This window comes from Dromiciops gliroides, chromosome 1 (genome assembly GCF_019393635.1).
Source record: "Dromiciops gliroides isolate mDroGli1 chromosome 1, mDroGli1.pri, whole genome shotgun sequence".
NCBI lineage: Eukaryota > Metazoa > Chordata > Mammalia > Microbiotheria > Microbiotheriidae > Dromiciops > Dromiciops gliroides.
The window spans coordinates 183795035-183819184 of NC_057861.1; the positions used below are offsets into that span (position 1 = coordinate 183795035).

Here is a 24150-nt window from a genome sequence, read left to right on the forward strand (position 1 = left end):
AACAGAAAAATATCAATAAAATAGCCCAAAAAAAGTCATAAATAAACTAGGTAGAGGTGGTTTGGGATGTCCTACTGTTTTTATTTATTACTAAATTCATTCAAAATGGAGGCCGGAATGAAATTATAGCCTTCTCAAAAGCTGCCTGTTGCTTAGGCACTTCTAGATAATGGTACGTAGATACAAGAACATTAACTTACACTGTTAGGCCAATGGGAAAAAAAAAAGCTTATTTTATGTTAAGAAATTGACTTTTAAATTGGACAGGTGCCTTCTCTTCCCCTTTTCTTGTTCAGTCTTTCAGTCATTTCCAACTCTTCATGACCCTGATACATTTCCTTCTCCAGATCATTTTTACAGATGAGGAAACTGAGGCAAACAGGGTTAAGTGACTTACTTACCCAGGGTCACATAGCTAATGTCTGAAGCTGGATTTGAACTCATGAGGATGAGTCTTCTTGATTCCAAGGAGTGTTCTCTATCCACTGTGCTATCTATCTGTCCCTCTCTTTCCCCTTACCCTTCATAAATTACTTTGTACATATTTTGTTTTTAATTTGAAATATACATGTCATTCCTCCACATATAATGTATGTTCCTTGTGGGCAGAGATCTTTTTATTTTTCTCCTCATGGCTTTTCTAGGCCATTAGGTGGTACAGTGGGAAAGACTGATGGACTTGGGAGTCAGTAAGATCTTAGTTCAAATTCTACCTCAACAACTTACTTACTAGCTGTGTGATCCAGGGCTAGTTATTTAGCATCTATCAGCCTAGGTTTGCTCCTGTGTAAAACTGGAAATAAAATAGCAACCTCCCTCACAGGATTATCAAGGGAACCAGATGAGATCATCTTTGTACAATGCTTGGGAAACCTGAAAATACTATATAAATGTTGGCTTTAAAAAAAAAGTCTGTCAAATTGAATTGAATGTGAAACCTCAGATCCCTACTGTTCTATCTTCTTATTTGCATATGGTATATATATATGGCACATTCTGGAGGGGGGGTTGTGTGGTTTAATGGTCAGAGGGCCTATCTTGTAGTCAAGAAGAGTTTGGATCAAGTTTTGCCTCTGCCCCATGCTTGCTGTGTGATCATGTACACATCACCTAACCTCTCAGTGCCCCAGACAACTCTGTCAGATCCTAAGTTATAGGGCAGTCAAGCTTTAAGCAGTGAAAGGAGTTTCCTATATTCATGACATCACAAATCTTGACCAAAAAAATCCCCACAAACTGCTATGTGAAAAAATCAGTTAACTATGAACTGAGAATGGTGTTTTAATTAATTTCCTATTTTCCTTTAAGGCTCATTGCTCAAGCACAACCTTCTACAACACAAGGCCTTTCCTCTCCCCTCCCCCACCCCACCCCACCCCATAGTGTATTCCCCCTAAATCACCTTATATTCCCTGTCTATACATTTTTTGTCAAGGATTGGTTTTGTTTCTGTCTTTGTAACTCTAGTACCTATCACAGTGTCTGGAACAAGTTAGGTATTTAATCAATGCTTGTACTTAATCATTCATTTAGTGAATGCCATTTAAATATGTCCCAATTCCATAAGTAAAAGAAAGCTTTTTATTTTTCTTACCGCTTTAGCCAAACTGCCGTCTGAATATTCCAGTTTTCTATGTACATTTTAAAACTTGTTGCAGTCTAGTAAGAAGAAAGAAACAGTATTGGTATTAAAATATACCAAGCAGTGCCAATTCTCAGCCAGTTATGCTGATTCCTATCCCAAAAGGCAACAGCAGTCATCATATTCTACCAGGGATGACTAGCTTCGGTTAAGGTTGAATCGATATTTCCATCACATACACTAAAATTTTCTGATGTTTATAAATGTGGCCAAACTTGCTTTGCAACCTCTCAGTTTTTCTTCAAAATTATTTTCAAGTCCTGGGAGAACTGAAGGAAAATGTTGTGGGTTTTCCGTCTACTCTTGTTTCAAAGTCATCCGAATTTTAAAATGGAATACATTAGCACAAGATTTATTGCAGGAAAATTTTAATCATGTGAACTTCATGCCCACACGGGTAACAGCTCTAGCTTAACACACAATTCTTTATCATGCGGACAATCCACAAACTAGGTCGCCTTTATAGAGCCAGTGCCATACTCAGCAACATTGGCTCAAAAAGCATCCAATGCTGCCTAGGGGATTAAGAGATTCCATGCATGAAAGGGTCCCAATATGCAATGTAAATTTTTAAAAAATCATCTGAGCCTGTGGGGGATGACTCAGGTAAAGCATGAGGTTGAGTTTCAAACAAGTCCTTAAACTGGTGTTTTCACAGCACATCTTTGATCAGATGGTAGAGGGAAAGTGGGCTACCCCTCCCCCGAAAATATATAAACTTTCAGATCAGTTCCTAAGTCAAAAGCTACTCTTTTGAGGCTGAAAATCCAGGTCAAATCTCTTTGAATAGATTTTTCTTCACCATGGGAAAACCTTAATGTTGGCTCAAGATGTTGAGTTAAGAAGAGGATTTTCCTCCAAAGGCAACCTGAACATCGATATATTTAGCTGTGGGTATTGATTTCATAAACCTAATGGGTTTTATTTACCCCTATTTTTTTTCCTTAGGGTTAATGGAGTGAAAAATATATCCTCAAGGCAGGCTTACTTACACCAAAGCTGGTTCCCTCACTTGGCTTTGGATCTCTTCCAGGATCAAATATACAGTGAATACAAGCTTTCTCTTTCTAATCATCTTCCATAATAAGTAGGTAATTCTAGTCTCCTTCCATCAACAAATCTCAATGTTGACAGAAATGAGAAAATAGCATACTTATTTGGGGCCTGGCTGGTGTGAACTAAAGGTCAGCCAAATCTAAGGTGGGAATGATGTTAAGGAAACCTTTTCTGGAGTCTTCTGGAGCAACATCTTTGGAAGGGAAAAGGAAGAATTTTTGAGGAAGAAGGAAAAGAAGGCACAGGGTACCCATATACTTCCTGACACTATTCAGGTTAAAAAGGGAAGCTGCCACTTTGACAATAATAGCTTGCATTTTAAATGAGCTTTAAAATTTGCAAGATACAAAAAAAAAAAATGCAAGATACTTGACACTTCCCATTTGATCCTTACAACACTGGGAAGTAGATGCTGCTATTAATCTCATTTTCCAGAGCAAGAAACCTAGGCTGAGAGGTGTTAGGTGACTTGCCCAGGGTCACATAGCAAAGATTAGAAACTAGGTCTTCCAGATTCCAAGTCCAGCAAGCACTCTATCTGCATACAGTAAGAGCTTAATAAATGCCTATGGAATTGAATTAAATTGAATTATGACACCTAACTGCCTTTAAAATTGAAACCTGTCCTTGTGGTTATCATTTGCCCATTTAAAAGAGCATTCTATGACCAATCCCCTCTCTTGTCCTACCAGGCACGAGTTCACCACTACTAAAAGCCCTAATTCATCCATTTAGAACTGATTCTGGAACTCATTCACGCCAATGCTAGGTACCATGGCTAAGCCTTTCCCTTAAGCATAGTAGGGCTCAGACCCTGCAGAAAAAGAGAGGGCAAAGGCACCTGCATACAACACCAGGCACCCAATGGTTAAAAACAGTCTAACAGCAAAACAATCCCAAGCATTCCTGCTTTCTTTATTCTTGTGTCATTCTCAAAGATGGCTTGACTGTGGTGTTTTTGGTTCAAACTAGCACTTCATTGCTGACTCTGTACTCTAAGAGGAAAAACAAACAAACAAATAATCCTCCCAGCACATTCTATCATATTCCATTAGGCAAATCATAGAGAACTTTGTCTCCCTAGAGGCATAAAGCCTGGGCTATCAGAAAATCAGTGGGTTTTTCCCTTAAGCATCCTTTTTGTCAGAGGTTCTTAGATTGGATTTTACAGATAAGAAAACTAGGGCTCAAGAAGGAAAAGAGATTTGCCTAAGGGCACACAGGCCCAGGAAGAAAAATCAACATTTATATGGTACCTACTATGTGCCAGGGACTTTGCTAAGAACTTTGCAAATATTAATCTCATTTTGATCCTCACAACAACCTTGCTAGGTAGGTGCCATTATTATCTCCAAGTTACAGTTGAGGAAATTGAGGCAACCAGAAGTTAAGTGACTTGTCCAGGATCTCACTAGTCGTGTTTGGGATCAAATTAGAGCTCAGACCTTCTAGGCCTAAAGGCCAGTACTCTCTCTACTGTGCTACCTGACTGCTCCTTAAATATCTAAGTATTTAAGCATGAGAGGCAGGATTTGAACCCAAGACCTCTGACTAGAGCAGGGCTTCTTCAACTTTTTCCCCTCACGACCCCTTTTCACCTGAGAAATTTTTACGCAACCCCGGGTATATAGGTATATAAAATACATATACAAATCAAACATTTATTGCCAAATTCTTTGAGACCCCCCACATTCATTTCACAGCCCTCATATGAGGTAGGTTGTGACCCAGAGTTTAAGAAGCTTTGGACTAGAGCGTATGCTCAGTGCTGCCTCTCTGAAAGCATGGGCAGCATCTTATTGGTTTGTCACATGGCTTCCATAAAAGCACAGGAGATGAGTGCCCACTATGTGTTTCCCTGACTTCCCTGTAAGTAAAGGTTCTCCTGCCTGGCCTGATGCTCTTCCTCTGAGGGATTCCGCTACCACTGCTTACCAGTCAATAAAGCCACAGGAGATAAAAATCACTAGGCCTGTGGCCTAGAAGCATCTGCACAGAAGGACATCTCCCCATGCCCATCCAGCTGCAAGAGAGAAAAGGGCTCAACATGCAGCAGTTTTGCTGCCTATTCCTACTCCTAATGCCAAGAAGGTACCTACTGAGGTACAGGGAGGGGGGGGGGTGTTTAGGGAGGTAGAAATGTTTGCACTTTTGCTATTGCTTTATCTATGAAGCAAATTAGCTTGCAAAAAAGCAATTTGATGCTAAATGATTAAATGTAACTAAGATGTTAATGACTGGCAACTAAGAGTGGGGAGGGATTGAGGCAATAGCAATAGAGAAAACACCCATCCATTCTTCAGATTTACCTCCTAAAACCCTTGAGATATAGCAGGCCTCATTTTTAGAGTGAGACCAGACTATACTCACTGCATCTGTACAACCAGTCTCTTCAGAAAACTCCCATTTTTCCTACTCATCAGAATTGTTTGCATTTTTGTCTTCAGAATTTCATTCTTGAGAGTTTTCTTACTACATCTGTACAACCACAATCTTTTTCCAAAAATCCCTGTTTTTCCTATGCATCAGAATTGTTTGCATTTATGTCTTCAAAATTTTATTCTAATAAGATTTCTATCCCTACTAGTCTGAATTATAGTCCATAGGATCCTATGTATTCTTCATGAATGTTTACGATATCTGCTCTCCTAAACTCTAGGGTGTATTACAGATTCTACCAAGCTCTCCTCTACCACAAACTTTAGAGGAATCAATCACCACCCCCTCCTCAATAATTTCCACTCCAATAAAGCCTTCTGACTTATCCCTATAGAAGTTCAAATGCCTGGATTTACCTCAATCTTCCAGATGTTTAGGTTAGAAAGCAGATTCCAACAGAAATTCCCATTCTTATCAATTCCACTGAACCCATAGCCAGCTGCATTATTGACTGCATCAGCTGTGATGGTGCATTGTTGGTGTTTTTAATGGGGAAAAAAGAAAATTAGAATCAAATAAGATATAAAAGAAAAATCAGCTATTGAAAAAGATCTCAGATATTCTAGCTCAGTTCAAATAGATATCAAAATCAAAAGATTGATGATACTTTTGTATACAGATAAGTACATAAAAATAAAAAACAGTGTTCTTGTGTCATAAATTATGAAAGATGTTAGATTTATGAATATATTTAAGTGTTTTAAAATTTTACAATCTAAGAATGTTACTTACTTAGTTATGGGAAAAGTTTAATTATGTCTGTAACCTTCACATTGATAGCAAGAATCTTCACCTTAAAGCTACTTAAAACATTTTTGTTTATTTCAAAAATATAAACACAATAAAAAGATATATTAAAATGAATATTTAATTTCTACCCAGTTACTTCATATAATATATATTATCAATTGTGAGATCTAATTTATTCAGAACATTTTATATCACAGAATGTCTACAAACTCTATATAACCTTCCATTTACTTTCTTTTTTTGTTTTGTTTTTTTTGGTTTTGTTTTTTTTTTTTAGTGAGGCAATTGGGGTTAAGTGACTTGTCCAGGGTCACACAGCTAGTGAGTGTTAAGTGTCTGAGGCCAGATTTGAACTCAGGTACTCCTGACTCCAGGGCTGGTGCTCTATCCACTGTGCCATCTAGCTTCCCCCTTCCATTTACTTTCAAGTTAATCTTTTGAGACTTTGTCTTTTTTTTGTTTGTTTGTTTTGTTTTTTGTTTTTTTAGTGAGGCAATAGGGGTTAAGTGACTTGCCCAGGGTCACACAGCTAGTAAGTGTTAAGTCTCTGAGGCCGGATTTGAACTCAGGTACTCCTGACTCCAGGGCCGGTGCTCTATCCACTGTACTACCTAGGTGCCCCCAAGAGACTTTGTCTTTTAAAAAAACATGAAATAATTGAATGTTAGAACCCGAAAAGAACTTAGAAACAACTCTCTCATACTTCATGGTCAGTAGCTTAATATACTATAGCACACATAGTGGATGTCTAATAAATATGAATTAATGAATCTTCAAGCTAATTTATTTGCTGAAAATATATTTAAAGCCATCCAAGTAATCTGATTTGCATTGTTTTGATGGATAGCTGAATTCCTCCCTACAAATACTAGAAGAAGAATGGCCAAAAAAAAAAAAAAAAAAAGAAAGAAATTCACTCATGACACTTCAAGTTGACATCTCTGACTTCTACAGCTAAGATGTTCCTTAAGGCATTTACAAACCTTGGTTTCTTTTTTTGAAGTGTCCCAAGAGAAGCCCCACAACATACTAGGACCCAAAAGTTTCTCAAAGCTCCAAGGATATAAATCCAATTTAATGAATATTACTTAACCACCTTACTGTGAAAACATTAATCTTTTTACGTATATATACATTTGTAGTATCTAACAATTTAATTCCTTTATATAGTATTTCAAAAATGGTCTCTTTATACAGGCAAAGTTACAAAATTACGATTGAGTCATCTAATTTCACTTATTAAGAACAAGTCATAGAAAACTAGAAATGATGTAATGTCAAGGGGACACAGTATTCTAGGGTGGTGATAAATAAGATATTAAGATAGTTGGCTGTAGAGTAGGGATGTAAATATAGTAAATATAGAATAGGTGTAATAAATTATCAAAGTAAAGAGGTATCAAAGTGTTATGAATCACAAAAAACAAAACAAAACAAAACAAAAACAAATTCACTGGGAACAAAGTGAGAGAAAGGTAGAACAGCCAAAAAAAAAAATCACAAAGGGAGAATTTCAGCATCCAGGATCTTTGGAGATAGTGTATTTCTGAGCAGAGGTAGGATCTCATATGTGGCCCTGACATCTCATTATTAAAACTGAGTGGAGAGGGAGGTTGTTGAAATCAAAGAAATCAAGCAATTGAGAGTTTCTTATTAGAAAGGACATCAATACATACAACTAAGTCATGAAGGAGAAAAAATAAGAGGTAGGGTAGAAAGGAAGATTTCAACCATATATCAAAGTCATTGTAGAAGGTAAGAGAGTACCCTGGAGTCCAGTGGGTGACAAGTATAGGGAAACTTAAGTATAATTATATAATAAGAACCCGAAATGGGGAAAAGGTTGTTGAGGTTAGTAATTGCTACAGAGCAATGGTCTGGAAATTGCAATCAGAAGCAAAGAACAGGCCAGGCTCATGGACCTGTCATTGAAGAAGAATAGGACAAAGAATAGTACCTCAAGAGAAGTTTGCAAGGAATTTGGTTCCCTGAGAAGAAACCAAGATTCAGTTAATGAAAGGAGGTGGAGGGGCAGCTAGGTGGCATAGTGTATAGAGCACTGGCCCTGGATTCAGGAGGACCTGAGTTCAAATCCAGTCTCAGACACTTGACATTTACTAGCTGTGTGACCCTGGGCAAGTCACTTAACCCTCATTGTCCCACCAAAAACAAACAAACCAAAAAAAATGAAAGGAGGTAGAAGAAAAAAAAAACACAAAGACAAGTCTAAGGACGTAGGGGAGTTAGTTTTGAACAGAATGAGGTGAATCAAAGGTATTACATAGTCAAATTTAGGACAATAAGATAAAAGGGATGAGAAATCAGATTTATAGTTTCCAAAGTTATTATGGGTCATCTGAACTACTAAATTTTAGTTAATTTTGGTGTCTATCATTGTGCCAAGATTTGTCTACATTTTTCTCTTCTGTTATTTCAGACTGAGATTCTAAGTTCCCTGATAAAAGAAAAGATCTAAATCTATCTGTTTTAAGACAGAAAAATATTAATAAAATAAAATTTCTTCATTTGGATTTGTTTTGATAGCAACATATGTTTACCTTTACACTAATCTCACTAAAATAAAATTGAGTAAATTATTATTGAAAGTAAATAAATTAGTGAGTAAAATCTCACTAATTAGAACTAAGTGATGGGGCTGCCATGTTAAGTAGAGAATATTTTCAAAGTAATAAATGGTTATTATTTCAACTATATTCAGTGACTGGAACCAGGATGCCAAAGGACTCTCTAGTAGAAATTCTGTAGGAGACTAGCTTTAAGGATTAAAGTTATACCCAATTAGAAAGTCAATTATAAGTAAATGAATGCTTTCAAAAGTTTCAAATAAAAAATTTTTCTATAATTATCCATATATTCATTTACCACCCCCCAAATCCTTATTTATTCTTTTGTGGGGTTTTTTTATTTTTTATTTTTTGGTGAGGCAATTGGGGTTAAGTGACTTGCCCAGGGTCACACAGCTAATAAGTGTCAAGTGTCTGAGGCTGGATTTGAACTCAGGTCCTCCTGACTAGAGAGCCAGTGCTTTATCCACTGTGCCACCTAGCTGCCCCCTTATTTATTCTTAATTGCTTAACAAACCATTTTCTGATATATAAAGACAACCTTATCTTGATGCTGATATACAGTAACAAATGGGGCCCAATTTAATGAGACGTTAGTCTACAAAACAAACTCAATTTGACTAAGCCACCATATAATAGTCTTCTTCTAGATAACCAACAGTAAAATAATTCCATAAATACCCTCATCAGGAGCATCTACTTTCCTGGCAAAGTTCCCAAATTACTTCATTAGGTCTGAATCTATGAAGACCTGCTTGTCAGCTTCAGGGTATTTTAGAACTCTCTGTGAAACCATAGAAAAAAAACAAGGGGGTTTGTTTACATTTCCCCATCCAAAGTTAGAAGTCAATCCAGCCAAGTGCTGGAATACAAACTGGATGGCAGGGAGTGGAAAGCAGAAGGGAAAATAGGTCTTTATAAAACTGAGAACCCCTATGCCAGATAGGTCCAACCTGTTAGGAACCTCATGCTAATACCACTCCTTTCTCTCACTACTCACTTTTCTTTTTTTTTTTTTTTTTTGCGGGGCAATGGGGGTTAAGTGACTTGCCCAGGGTCACACAGCTAGTTAAGTGTCAAGTGTCTGAGGCCGGATTTGAACTCAGGTACTCCTGAATCCAGGGCCGGTGCTTTATCCACTGCGCCACCTAGCCGCCCCCCTCACTTTTCTTAATACTAGTGTAATGGGAGGAAATGGGGTACGGGTTAGGGTAGGGGTTGGGGTTCTTAGGAATTCCTCTTTAAAGAATTACATCCTCGGGGCAGCTAGGTGAGTGGATAGAGCACTGGCCCTGGAGTCAGGAGTACCAGAGTTCAAATCTGGCCTCAGACACTTAACACTTACTAGCTGTGTGACCCTGGGCAAGTCACTTAACCCCAATTGCCTCACTAAAAAAAACAAAAACAAAAAAACAAACAAAGAATTACACCCTCTTGCACACAAAAAGTAGTTAGAATAAGGTGGTAGTTTATTTAGGAGCAAGGGAAGGGAACAGTGGGGGAAGGGAAACCATGACAGAAATCCCTGGACTTCTCATGGGGAAATAGGCACAAAGCACATGGCTCAGAGGTACCAAATCTCCTCCAGCAGGAGACGGGTAGGTACTTTTATAGAAGACTGATGGGGGGAGGGGTCACCATTTGACTGTGGAAAGTTCCTTTAGTGAGGGAGGACCATGCCCCACTGGTAGTGACTAGAGGAATTGGGTGAGGGGTGGTTACAGATCTCTCTTCAGGACACAAAGGCCACAGCCACACCCAAACTCATCTCCCCAGGGTAAGGGAGACCAGAATGAAGGGTAGGAATCCAAAGCTAGCTCAGTCTGATTTGGTTCCGCTTATCTCTCTAGGGGTTATCTGTCCTCTGGTTTAGTTTCTCAAGGAGAAGGTTCCTTGATGCACCCCATGACACTAGGAAATGCCTTGTTTTCCAGAGGTAAGGACAAACAAGCAAGCTGTGCCCTGAGCTTGGCATAACAACAGTCCTTTGTGCTCATCTTCTGGTTGAACTGTGCTGCAGCTAAATCACAGAACTGACTCAAACCAGCCCCAGGTGGTCTCTGAACTTGGGCAAGCACCTGCAAGAACTTGAATAGACTTAGTCACTAGGCAAACTTGCCTTATTGTTGCTGTTATATCTCACTGCTTGATTCTTTGTCTTGCCACTTCTCTATTTATCAAGGCTTGGCCTCCTCCATCCTAAACCAGACCCTGAAATGTGTGTCTAGTTTCCTTCCTCCAATGGAATAAAGATGGCTTTTGGCCTATGACCTCTGCAAGCTCTTTGGTATTTTATTCTATTTTTCAGAGTTGACAGTTGGTGTAAAGCTTTTTGCTATAACTTCTGTGGGCTCTTTGGTAATTTATTTTTTCTCAGAGTGGACAAAGACTTTAGAACAGGGGTTCTTAAATGATTTTGTGTTATGGACCCTTTTGCCAGTCTTCTAAAGTCTATATACTCCTTCTCAGAATGATGGTTTGTCACCTGAATTCAAAATGGAAGGAAATGCTCAATTTCAGAGAGAGGTGAATAGAAAGGAAAGATGTGATTTTTTTCCCTTTCAAATTCACAGACCTACCTGAAAGCTATCCACAGGGCTTGTGGGCCACGGGTTAAGAACTCCTACTATAGCATATACCAGTGCAAAACAAGAGAATCAAATATTCTACTGAGTAGAAATATATCTGGCTTAATAGAGCAGGTGTCATTTTTAAAGTGTCAAATTCTTTAAGGCCATTGCTACATATGGCATCGGAAGAAAGTTTAAAGAAAGATTATCAGAACACAAGCAAGAATATGGAAGTAAAAGAGCTCCCAAGTAAATTCTGCCACATGGCCCAATGGCACTAAAATTTTTTTTTCAAAAAAAAAAAAAATTGTTAGCCATTCCAAGAAATGCATACAGTATAGATACTGCCATAGGCTGATCACTTTGGTGAATGTTCTAGTCCTTTAAAAAATAAAAGGAAAGAACTTGTTAACCATAAACTTATATTTGGATGAAATTCTTGGAGAAAAAAAATGAATGGATAAGGAGATAAATCATGTATATGATAGGCCCTCATGCCGATGACTATGCTAAGCTGGTCTCATTCCACTGCATATGCAGCCACTGTTATCATCAGTCACCATGCTACTTTCAACTAAGATGGTAAATCACTCTCTGGAAGGATGGCAATATATGAAATTGACATATACTTATCAGAAGCCTATTCTATTCTAGTAAGTAAATATGGGATTTTCCCCCCACTCTTGCAGGGACTTAAATATCATCCTTAAGCCTCAAATAGTTAAAATGGAAAAAATGAAAACTTAAAGTTGGCCAAATTCCTCCAGTTAAAAATTGAAATATTTGATTAAACTTAGGATAAAGCTGTGTTCTACTTTAAAAGTGAAAGAGAACGGGGCAGCTAGGTGGCACAGTGGATAGAGCACTGGCCCTGGAGTCAGGAGTACCTGAGTTCAAATCTGGCCTCAGACACTTAACACTTATTAGCTGTGTGACCCTGGGCAAGTCACTTAACCCCAATTGCCTCACTAAAAAAAAAAAGAAAGAAAGAGAACAAGAAAAAGACAGAGGAAGAAACAGAGATAGAGAAACTAAAAGCATTTTACTTCTTGGTGTGCGAAGTTGAAAAAAATGAGAGCTTCTGAGTGCTTTGGAGTTTGAAAGTTTAGCCTAAATAAGGAATATGCTAATATTTCTTTATTAAAGTGTCTATATTTATGTAAATATAAATGGGGTGGGGAAATGGGAGAAAGTCAAATTTCCCAGTGCACTTAAGGACCCGGCTTGATTGGTAGATATAAAGGCTTCCAAGTTTTGACATCTGTTATTGAGATCAGGCTTAAACAACAGCCAGTATCACTTTACTTTTTGCCACTCATTATTAAGTTGGTTTGGTTTGGGTTGGGTTGGGGGGGGGGGCAGGGCAGGGGAGAACCAAATAGTTCTGCTATGAGTCCTCCAAAACTGGAAAGTAAAAAGAACAGTGAGTTGGCTCAGCAGCTTTCCATTATGTTATCAATATTTTCAGTTAAGTGTACCATAACTTTATCCTGGATAAGTCATTCACAAATTCTGCTTTAGGTTTCTTGGTAAGCAATTTTGAACAATTCCATCAACTTACCTAATGTCCATGCAAAGTAATACTTTGGCTTTGATGCTTGCATAACAATATATAAGTAGCCAAGTCTTGGCAAAAAAGATGCTTGATTGACAAACCAGTCATCAACCAGGCAAGTGACAGGATAGGTCTTCGTAAGAGTCAAAAAAAAGAAGAGAGATACCAGCGTGATACACAGTTTGTACATCACTGCTCCCTGAAAAAAAAAAAAGAAATATCAATGCAGCCATAAATAATAATAAACAAATACGAAAAAGAGTATGTCCAAGGCATCCCTACAGTTAAGAACAACCTAATAATCATAAGCTATTTCACCTTATTTGGTAGAAATAATAGCAGCAGATCTCATGAACCAACATGCAACTTAGCCTGAACTTCCCTGATAGTGGGCTTACATGATCTATTTGTATTTTTATAGGAAATTTATCTTTGGCATTGGTAATTATTTGCAATCCATAATGGAAAAATAAACTTGAACTATCAACTTCTACTATAAGCAAAGATTGAAAGATTTCATCACCCAAAGAGCAAAATAGATTGGAGAAGGTGAATTTTTTTTTCTATCAAGTTAAAACTATTCTTCCAGGAAGAAATAACTGCATCATTTCCTTCTCTAGAGAAGTAATGGATTTCACTTGTCATTGGAACATTTAGCTAGAAACTAAATTCTAATTAAATTTTAGTGAAGTGACCCTATATCAGAACAGGTTTCAAAAGAGACTTAGGAAGAATTAAGAAAAAAATTACCAAAAATGGCTTAAACCAAAGGCATATGATATAAGATAGTTTCTCAAAGTTGCTTTCAACCAAATGATTCATTTTGACTTTCCCAATTAAGTGTGGTTTTGCCAAAGTAACAAAACTCCAAATTCCAAAATTGTAAAAATGAGCATTTTGCATAAACTTTATTATCATCATTGTGATGAATAAACTGAAAGACTCAGACAAATTGGGGACACTCACTCATCTCACATATCACTCACTCAAACATTTTTTAAGAAATAGATCCCTACTAGCTAGGATGCTAAATTAGGCCAAAGATGCCTTACTCATATTTAACACACATTCTACCTAAGAATTTTTATAGATATAATAATATTTGAATCAGACCTTTGATAATTTTAGTAGCATTTCCTCCCAAAGAAGAAATCCCCTCCTCTACCAATATGGATAAGTATTGTCTCTGCAACTTACGGTCTTAGAGTTACCTGAGCCACTGAAAGGTTAAGTGACTTGACCACAATCATATAGCCAATACGTGACAAGGGCAGACTTGAAATCAAATCTTTCTGACTCCAAGAAAGGCTCTTTATCCACCATGCTATTATATCTCATAATTAATAATCCCATTCAATTCCAAATATTATGAACTGTTGTACAGATTTTCTTTTGAGGCAATAAGGATTAAATGGCTTGCCCAGGGTCACACTACTAGTGAGTGTCTGAGCTCGGATTTGAACTCAGGTCTTCATGACTCCAGGGCCAGTGCTCTATCCACTGAGCCACCCAGCTGCCCCTTGCATAGACTTTCAACTGGATTTTTTTTTAGCCCAACTAACTGATCTTGCCTCTTTTCCTCCATTTCCTAATTTGTTTCCATTTTCCCCAATATTTCAGCATTTCAAAATTATTATTTCTTTGGTTTAGATACTCCCTTCCCTAGGCAGATCATAGTCCCTCTGTGACTTTAAGAGTTAATATGTCTGAAAAAAAATTCTTGCTCTACAGGAAATCTGGTAATGAGTCTCCCCAAAATTATTAGGCTTGATCAGGCAAACCTTATAACAATCCTTCCAAGCTGGTAGATGTCGCTACAAGAAGTAGCTTGTATTCTAGTAATACAGCATTTGAAAGCTCAGAGTCACCTCTGCACTCCAATGACCCACTGTTACTTCAATTCAGTGGAGGTTCCCAGTTACTGCAATTATTTTTCCCTCTTAAATTATGGGAAATTTATTTCCAACAAATTTAGCTTAGCTCAAAATGCATCTTAGACATATGTGCACAATACATACATGTTTACATTTTAGAGATGGCTCTAAAAAAAGTCATTTTAAACTTTCTCCCTAAATGCATAATAGATGCTCTGGCAAGCTTGTTTACAACTGGTTATCATTACAGGAAGTATAGCCCCTGAAGTGCAAAGCACATCGGTTTTGTTCATTTTCTTTGTGACATAAACTTTGGCTGTGCTCAAATTCCAATTCATAATGATCAAACCCCCAGAATGTTCCAATTGTTAACACAGCATTGGCACAGCAGCTGGGTACCAGAGAAAATGCTATTGCAGCTAACAATAAATACTTGTTGATTGATTGATTAACCAGCCTTCTAGCCAATGACCTGCTCTGTAAAACAAACATATGTTGGTCTAACACAGAGAACTTCTGCCAGCTTTTTTCCCACCAGCAAAAAAGAACAGTAGGAATAGCAGTATTTTCACACACAGACAATTCCAAGCATCCCAGCTGATTTGTCTTGCTTGGCTCTTTATGGGAGACAATTATTAGTGGGACTCAGTCCTGACATAGCAAAAAACACTGTTCTCCAGACCTTTGCAGAAATTTTTTTTAAAAAGGCATTGAATGACTTACAGTTGGAGAAGGATTAGGAAGACTGCTGTAACCCTTTTGCTTCCAGTTCATTTCCAGCAACTTCATGTGTATGTGCCTCCCCTCAATAAAAGCTACATAGTCCTTGTAACTACTACAGGGCCCAGCTATGACACTCAGGAAATTGAGAAGGTAGCTTATGTATTCCAAGAAAGAGGGTCTGACTCTGCAAACACAAGCAAAAGAGTAGGGTCAAAAGATGGAAGTTCACCATCCTTTTGTCTACACTTACAAATGGCCAAAATGTTAACACAGATGTTGGTTGGTGTCCTAGATTATATAGTTCTTTGTCTTACAGATGGTTACTCAATAAACATTTCAACAAGTATTGAAGCACTAACCATCAAGCATTGTGCTAAGGGTTGGAGATACAGAGACAAAAACGGTCCCAATCTAGCTTACATTTTTAATGGATACAAATACTTTGCTTGGTTCTGTTTCTCTGAAAATTATCCAAGTAACTCAAGGTGACTTTTCTCCAATGGGAAATTTTGGTTAAAAACCTTTTTCTAACCATTAGCATGTATCATTAGCATGACAGTTAATGTCAGCTAGGGTATTCTCAGGTACATCTAGGAAGAGGGGCAGCTGTCCCAGAGAATATAGTAACATAAAAGATGAAATTCTTCATCCTCAGATGCCTAGAAAGATATCTCCCAGATAAGAAGAACATTAGTACTACCTCTAAGAATAGCCTCTGGCACCTACTCTGAATGCCATTCATCTGAAGAATGTGCTTCTGGAACTTGAATCTCAAATACTCCTTAAGGCTATTCCTAAGGCAGGAGTACATAACCTTTTTCTATGTCCTGGACCCTTTTAATTTACCCCTGACTTAAAAGATGTAAAGAAAGATCGGATATAGGTAGTCCTCACTGAGAGAGACAGAGAGAGGGAAGGAGGGAGGAAGGGAGAGGAAGAGGGAGAGACAGAGAGGGACAGAGACAGAGACAGAGACAAGGAAGCAGGTGGGACAACTTCTTGTACTGAGGTACATTGCCTCTGCTTTCCCTAACTCCATCAGATTTGTGCATTTAATTATTCCATGGTAAAACATTTGTTGATTTCACCATTCTAATCCAGAGCCTCAAACACTTCACCTGCTGGTTATTATATTCTATTTTCTAATGAGCCATTATTTAATTGCTGCTTTCCTTCTCATTCAATTGGCCAGACCTTTAATTTGTCCCATTCTCAGCCTGTCAATTGGCTACTTATGGACTTGTGAGCAGTTAAGCATATCTGTCATACTTACTACAAAACTCACCCTTGCTGCAAGTCTTTTGCTATAACAGACTGCTTATGTCACCCTGACCATCAGAGTTCCCCATTTGTCATTTGAATCTGCACGGAGATTTCATGTATCACTCCTTCCACTAACTCTAGGTGATTGAATAATTCTGTTCTTCATGATTTTCTATGGATTAAATTGTAGATCATTCAAAGCAACATCATGGAGTTAAACATCCTTGTCCCCATCTTTATGAATATCTCCTTATCAATTAACATTCTAAAGACATTGCTGAAAGGAAGGATCTTCACATCTTCTGGTCCATTCTCCACCCATAATGATGTAATCTGCCAGAGTTGATGAGCCAGGAGCATGTGTTCTCCATACATATTCTACCTACAGTTCCTCCTCCTCCCCCATCTTAATCCATCCTGTATGCAATTATTAGATTATTCTTCGCAAAATATCATTTTCATCATGTCATTAGCACTGCAGTTAAAGTTTATTCTAATTCAGAATTTTAATCTATACATTAGGTGCAATAATTTATTTTCCTACTTGAAAACCCTAAAAAAAATCTGATTTCATCCTTGTGAGTATTCCCTCCACCAATGCAAAATAATAGTCCCTTCATGTTCTAATAGTTGATACAAAGTTGTCCTATGGCCAACAATTTCTCCCCTTGTGGCTCCTGCATTGAGCTAGACTTTTCATTTCATAATAGGTACTTTCCAACTTGCTATAGGACTAATCAGAACTTACAATCCTTTCTCTGGTAGAGCCTTTAAGAACCCAGGTAACCTCTGTGAGATGATGAGCATTCAGAGTAATACGTTAGTGGAGAAATTTACTTTTTGGGGTTTTTTTGTTTTTTTGTGGGGCAATGGGGGTTAAGTGACTTGCCCAGGGTCACACAGCTAGCAAGTGTCAAGTGTCCGAGGCCGGATTTGAACCCAGGCACTCCTGACTCCAGAGCCGGTGCTCCATCCACTGCGCCACCCAGCTGCCCCGAGAAATTTACTTTTATGACCTGTTTAAATCATAGCTGGTTTCCTAGAAATCCAAAATTTTGTGGCAAATTAGCTATCCAATCTTGATACCCCCACTCTTGTATCCATTGCACCTGGTACAATATTTTGCATATAGTGGGTACATAATAAAGACATTTTAAGTTAAAAATAAATTATGTCTACAGGCTTATCAAAGGTGTTTACTGAGGGAAAGCCATTGCCGAATTTCTGCATGGTGCAGCTCGATGTTTATATGCAAGCTAACCACTCAACATTTATCTTTACTTTTCCTCTTTTTTTCCTTTTTTCATCTGAGGAAAGTAACAAGCCAGTTTCTAATACATGGAAGCATTTCCACATAGTAGGTTATTCTGAGAAAAAATAAAATATGATCTGCTAATTCTGTCAAACAAAATATGAAGTTCCAAATGCATTCTTATATGGAGGAGGCATGCCATAGACATTTTAAAATCCTTCAAGAAAGAAAAGAAGAGAAACTACAAAGAAAAAAAGCACAGCTGATTCTCCGTAGCATTCTTGATGCCAGAGTTCTTGTCCTGTTGATGTGTCAGCCACACCAGCATCATCACAAAGAGTTGCCTAGTCAACTTCTGCAGGTAAAGAAGCAGTGAAAGACTGCAGGTAACTTTGGGCAAAATATTCTCAATGGCTTCATTATAAGCAAGTTTGAGTCGGAAGATTAAGAAAAAAATGTATCCAGCTTCTTCTGAGAAAATTATATTCTTCTGGAATGCCATTGACAATAATGTAAAATGCCTAATGACATGAAGTTTCTAAATACTTACTGAATTGAATCAAATTGAAACAAAATCACTCAGATCATCATCACACTCCTTCCCAGTATGTTATCTGAGTAATTTGCCTTTAGAGTCAGAATGTGAGTGGCTAGTGACATCTAGGCAGGGAGAAAAAAAATCAGTGAAGTCCAACATTTAAAAGACTTGCAAACAGGAAAATGTGTGTGGGGGGGAAAGAATCTTAAAACTTTGTGATAACATCTCGACCAGTTTAGAGAAGCCATAAAGGAAAAGCTACTGTACAGCATGTTATTTGTAAATATCTATCTATCTATATAATATAAATTACTACAGAAGAAGAGTAAATAGGGACAGACTAAAATTTTTTACTTTGCTGAATGACAATGAAAGTAATATTAAAGTAACATAGAAAGGCATAATGGATAAATGTCCACATATTCCTGCAACAGGATGGGCATCCCACAGCCCAAACTTGTTCATCAATGACAATATGAAGCGTGACACTCTGTAAAAGAGCAAAGGATATAATAAAACATGAAAAAGATACTCACTCTGTAGATGTTATCTTCAGGAAACAGAAGAAAAAGAATGCAAAAATAGAAAAACCCTATATTAAAACTCAAAGGGCAAAGTGATAACAAATATCCCTAGAGACTTTACTAAGAAACAAAGATGCTATTTAAGAAACAGCAAAAGTGAGAAACTTAGCGTGAAAGTTTCATTCTATTGGATAAGTATGTCTTCTGTATTTAACTACACAACACACCAAAAATTATAAAGCCAATTTTTCAGCCATTATTGTATCAGAATCAGAAAACATGGAACCTAAACTCCTTAAAAACAGAGGCTACCTCAGTTTTTGTCTTTTATCTCTAGGACTGAGGCCAATAAAGGTACTTAATAAATGCTTATTGAGTTGAATTGACCTGGATAGGCACTCCTTACTAAGCAGGTTTGTTCTCTTATAAGTGTGAAAGAATATAAAGTAAAAGACTATTAAGGAAAAGCAAGAATGTTGATATCTACCAAATATTACTACAATAAATGATTTGAATACATGATTCAAAGGCTAGGACATAAATGAATGGCTCTACTACTACATTTGAATAGATCTTGGAAATTAACAGTATACCTACAACTAGGGTTGGAAAAGTAATGTCAAAAATGGCAAACTACATTACATTTCCACATGCCAGTCCCCCAAGAATGGGATCTGAGATTCTGTCAAGTATATCTCTTGTGCAACACGATTTCAAGGATTTTGTATAAACCAGGCTTGGACTCTTACTTTTTACTTGCTTCGGATCCCACAATTTCTGTAGCCATTTAAAAAAAAAATGGGTCTGTAGGTGGAAATACACACCCCAAATCAAGAAATAAACTAAGATGTGAAGAGTTGGAAAGGCCTGTCTCAATCTGAGTCATGATAATACAAGTGAAGCATTAAAGACTGCTCATAGTGATGGCTCTGAAAATAAAACTGATTAAACTTCCTTGTGGCAATTAAAATAAATCTCACTTCCTTTTCTGAAAATGAATCCTTTCCCTATTGGTTTCAAAGTGGAAGACACAAAGCATAATGTGTTTCTTTTTTTTTATTTATTGTCATGTTGATGGTTTCTTTCTGCCTTCAAGTTTGTGCTTATTTCTCATAATTTGCCAGAACCTAACAGATGCTAAATTCCTTACAAGTCAGCAACTTGTAGTTTGACTTCAAATGAAAATTTAAAACATTAATAAAAATTTAAATGTATAAATTCACAATTACAGTGTAAAACACAATACTTTTAAATTTAATATTCCAAATGTTAATTTTATGGTCTAAACAAATTATACATGGAAGTACAAAGCCAATGAAAGTGAAAGAAAACTTAAGTCATCTACTCTAGCACTTCTTTATATACAGGTGAAGAGAGGACAAGAAAATTTCATTTTTAAAATTAAAAACATTATTTCCAGGACAGCTAGGTGGCGCAGTGGATAGAGCACTGGCCCTGGAGTCAAGAGGACCTCAGTTCAAATCTGGCCTCAGACACTTGACACTTATTAGCTGTGTGACCCTGGGCAAGTCACTTAACCCCAATTGCCTCACACACACAAAAGACAAAAAAACCCACATTTTTTTCCAATTACATTTTTTAAAATGTTAACATTCATATTTTTTTTTAATTTGGAGTCCCAAATTCTCTCCCACCCCCACACCCCCACTGAAAAAGCAAGCAATTTGATACAGGTTATACATGTTCAGTCCTGCAAAATATATTTCCATATTAGTCATGTGGTGAAAGAAAACAGACTGAAAGAAAAACAAAGAAAGAAAAGTAGGCTTCCATCTGCATTCAGACTCCATCAGTTCTTTCACTGAAGGTAGATAGCATTTTTCATTATGAGTCCTTTGGAATTGTGTTGGATTGTGGTATTACTGAGAAGAGTTAAGTCTATCATAGTTGATCATCAGATTATATTGCTGTTACTGTATACAGTGTTCTCCAGGTTCTGCTCACTTCACTTTACATCACTTCATGTAATTCTTTCCAGGTTTGTACTTTTGTTCAGATAGTTCCTGAGTTTCCCCTGGCAGGTAGACTCCTGAATATTTTGTATTTTCTTTTTATCTCTTGTTGATGGACTTTCTCAGTAATATATAGAAATGCTAATGATTTACATGGATTTATTTTTCCCTTCTCTCTTTTCCCAGTGCAAACTTCTTTCTCGCTCCTTAATTTTGCTCTTTTGGATATCATCATAGTCAATTCACACTCATACCTTCTGTCTATGTATACTCCTCCTAATGGCCCTAATAGTGATAAAGTGCTTGAGAGTTGCAAATATCATCTTTCCACATAGGAATATACATGGTTTAACCTTATTAAATCTCTTATGTTTTCTCTTTCCTGATTACCTTTTTATGCTTCTCTTGAATCTTGTATTTGAAGATCAAATTTTTTGTTCAAAGGAACACCCATCAATTGGGAAATGGCTAAAAAAGTTGTGGTATATGATGGTGATGGAATGTAACGAATGGAGTGATGACACCTGCTGGAGACTTACTGTAGAAGAGTTCTGCCCATGAAGTGAAGGTCTTTGAGGGCAAGACCAGGAGTCTCTTCTTTGGCGTCAGGAAGTGACGTGGGCTAGTGGGAGGAGGAAGGAAGAGACTAGCGTTCACTCTCACTCTCTTTCCTCTGGACTCTGGTGGAGAGCGGAGCTAGAAATGTGCTCTCCCCTTAATAGATAGGAATCTAGGCCTTTCTCTCTCCCTTTACCAAATTCTTATTCTCCTTAATAAATGCTTAAAAGTCTAACTCTGGCTAAAGCTTATAATTTATTGGCGACCACTCATTAGATATTTTAGACAGTTTAGCTAGAATTTTAGCCCTTAACAGGAATATTATTGTGCTATAAGTAATGACAAGCAGGATGATTTCAGAAAGGCCTGGAAAGACTTGTATGAACTGATGTATAGTGAAGTAAGCAGAACCAAGAGAACATTGTGCACAGAGGTAGCAATATTGTTTGATGAAAAACTGTGAATGACCTAACTGTTCTCAACTGTACAATGATCTAAGACAATCCCAAAGGACTATTGATGAAATATACTATCTACCTCCAAAGAAAGAACTGATATTGATGCAACACAGACTGAAGCATGCTATTTTTCACTTTCTTTCATTTTTTCTTTTATTCAAGTTTTCTTGTACAAAATGACAATATGGTAGTGTTTTACATAATGATACATTACCTGATTGCTTACCACCTGGGGGGGTGGGGAAGGAGGGATAAAAATTCGAACTCAAAACTATAAATAAAATTGTTTATTACTTTAAAAAAATAAATAATAAAAGTATAGCTATAAATATTTTTAAATTTTTTTTTAACTCAACTCTGGCCTTTTCATTAGGAAGGCTTGAAAGTACTCTATTTCATTAAATATCCATTTTTCCACTGAAGTATTACACTTCGTTCTCCTGGATATGTTATTCTTGGTTTTAATCTTAGTTCCTTTGCCTTTTGGAATATCATATTCTAAGTCCTCCAGTCCTTTAATGTAGAAGCTGCTAAAAACTGTGTAATCCTAATGGTGGTCCGATGATATCTGAATTATTTCTTTCTGACTGTTGGCAATATTTTCTTGTTGGCCTGGGAGTTCTGGATTTGGCTAAAATATTCCTAATTTGGCTAAAATATCCTAGGATCTCTTTTAGGAGGTGATCAATGGATTCTTCCAGTTTCTGATTCTAGGATATCAGGTCAGTTTTCCTTGATAATTTCTTGAAATATGATGTCCAGGATCTTTTTTTTAATCATGGTTTTCAGGTAATTCAGTAATATTTAATTCTTCTGGATCAATTTTCCAGGTCAGTTATTTTTCAATGAGAAATTTCATATTTTTTTCCTTTTTTATTCTTTTGATTTTATTTTATTGTTTCTTGATGTTTTAATGGAATCATTAGCTTCCATTTGTCCAATTCTAATTTTTTATGGAATTGTTTTCTTCAGTGAGGCTTTGTACCTCCTTTTGCACTTGGCCAACTCTACCATTTATGAAGTCATTTTCTTCAGTGAATTTTTGTACATCTTTTTCCATCTGGTCAATTCTGTTTTTTAAAGAGTTCCCTTCAGTGTATTTTTGTGCCTCTTACTCTTTGGCCTGTTTTTTTAGGGGGTTATTTTTTTCAGTATTTTTTGTGCCTCCAATACCAAGCTGTTGCCTCTATTTTTCATGATTTTCTTGTATCATTTTCATTTCTTTTCCCAAATTTTCCTCTACCTCTCTTATTTGAGTTTTAAAATCCTTTTTAAGTTCTTCCAAGGTCTGTGACAAGTTTATATTTTTCTTTCAGGATTTGCACATATCTGCTTTGATTTTATCTTCTTTGTGTTTAGTTTCACAGTCACCATAGTAACTTTCTATAGTCAGGTTCTTTTTTTGTTCCTTGTTTATTTTTCTAGCCTATTTCTTATCTTTTAACTTTATGTTAAGGTTGGGCTCTGCTCTCAGGGTAGAAGAGGCACTCTCCGAAGCTTCAAGGATTTTGTGCTTCTGTTTACAGTGCTACTTCTGAGAGTTCTTTAAGTTTTCTATTCTTCCAAAGTGATATGATATAAGGAGAGTTGTGATCACTGTTATCCTGGCCTGTGCTCTGGTCTATAAGCAAACTTCTTCTTCTATGACCTGGAACTGTTCAGGGTCCCCACTCCTGCTAATATTCCTCCTTGTCCTGGGAATGTAACTCTGAACTGCAAATGGGCATTGCAACAGATTCCTGCTCCTGATGACAGCAAAAGGTCCCCTGTAAACCTCCTTCTGACCAGTGGTCCAACCCCCTTACATTTGGAAGTGACTGCTTCTTTAGTCACCCCCATGACTTGATGTTGACTTGCCGGGCACAGTCTGTACTGGAACAGCCTACATTGGCCTGTGGACCACTCTAACCCCAGTGAGATAGACCTTTCCTTCCAACTTTCTAAGTTGTCTTGGGCTGGAAAATTATTTTACCTGATCTTTTTGTCGGCTCTGACACTCCAGATTTTATCTTTCAGTATACTTTTAACATTGTTTGGAGGAGAACTTGGGAGAGTTCAAATGAGTCCCCATATAAGCTCCATCCCTTCTCCATGAATTATGTCTTTAAAGTTACTCAGCTAATAAGTAACAATTTTGAGACAAGAACCTAGATTTCCTAACTCTTAGTTCAGTGTTCTTATGGTTGGACCATATGCTTCTCAGCTAACGAAAGATTTTAAATTTGTAAATTGTGCTAAAATTTTTCATATATTTCAAATGATCCAAATATTCCAGTATTTGCCAGGTATTTTCAAAATACCAGAAATTGTAAATCTCTCCTTATGTTTCTTTTATCTCTTTCCATATTATGTTATCTCAGTGTTAACACACAGTAGAAGTTCAAAAAATA

The 24150-nt window shown here is 37.1% G+C and overlaps 1 protein-coding gene across 1 annotated transcript in view; it reads right to left on the bottom strand.

Moving 5' to 3' along the window:
• The window catches only part of MBOAT1 (membrane bound O-acyltransferase domain containing 1), a 147285-nt gene that overhangs the window by 15783 nt on the left and 107352 nt on the right, over positions 1 to 24150 (bottom strand). Inside the window, exons 7-10 of the mRNA XM_043976582.1 lie at positions 15195 to 15378; positions 12604 to 12796; positions 5494 to 5597; positions 1595 to 1659 (exon numbers count right to left, since the gene is read on the bottom strand). Of these exons, the coding sequence (XP_043832517.1) occupies positions 1595 to 1659; positions 5494 to 5597; positions 12604 to 12796; positions 15195 to 15378 (546 nt within the window). The remainder of the gene's footprint in view (positions 1 to 1594; positions 1660 to 5493; positions 5598 to 12603; positions 12797 to 15194; positions 15379 to 24150) is intronic.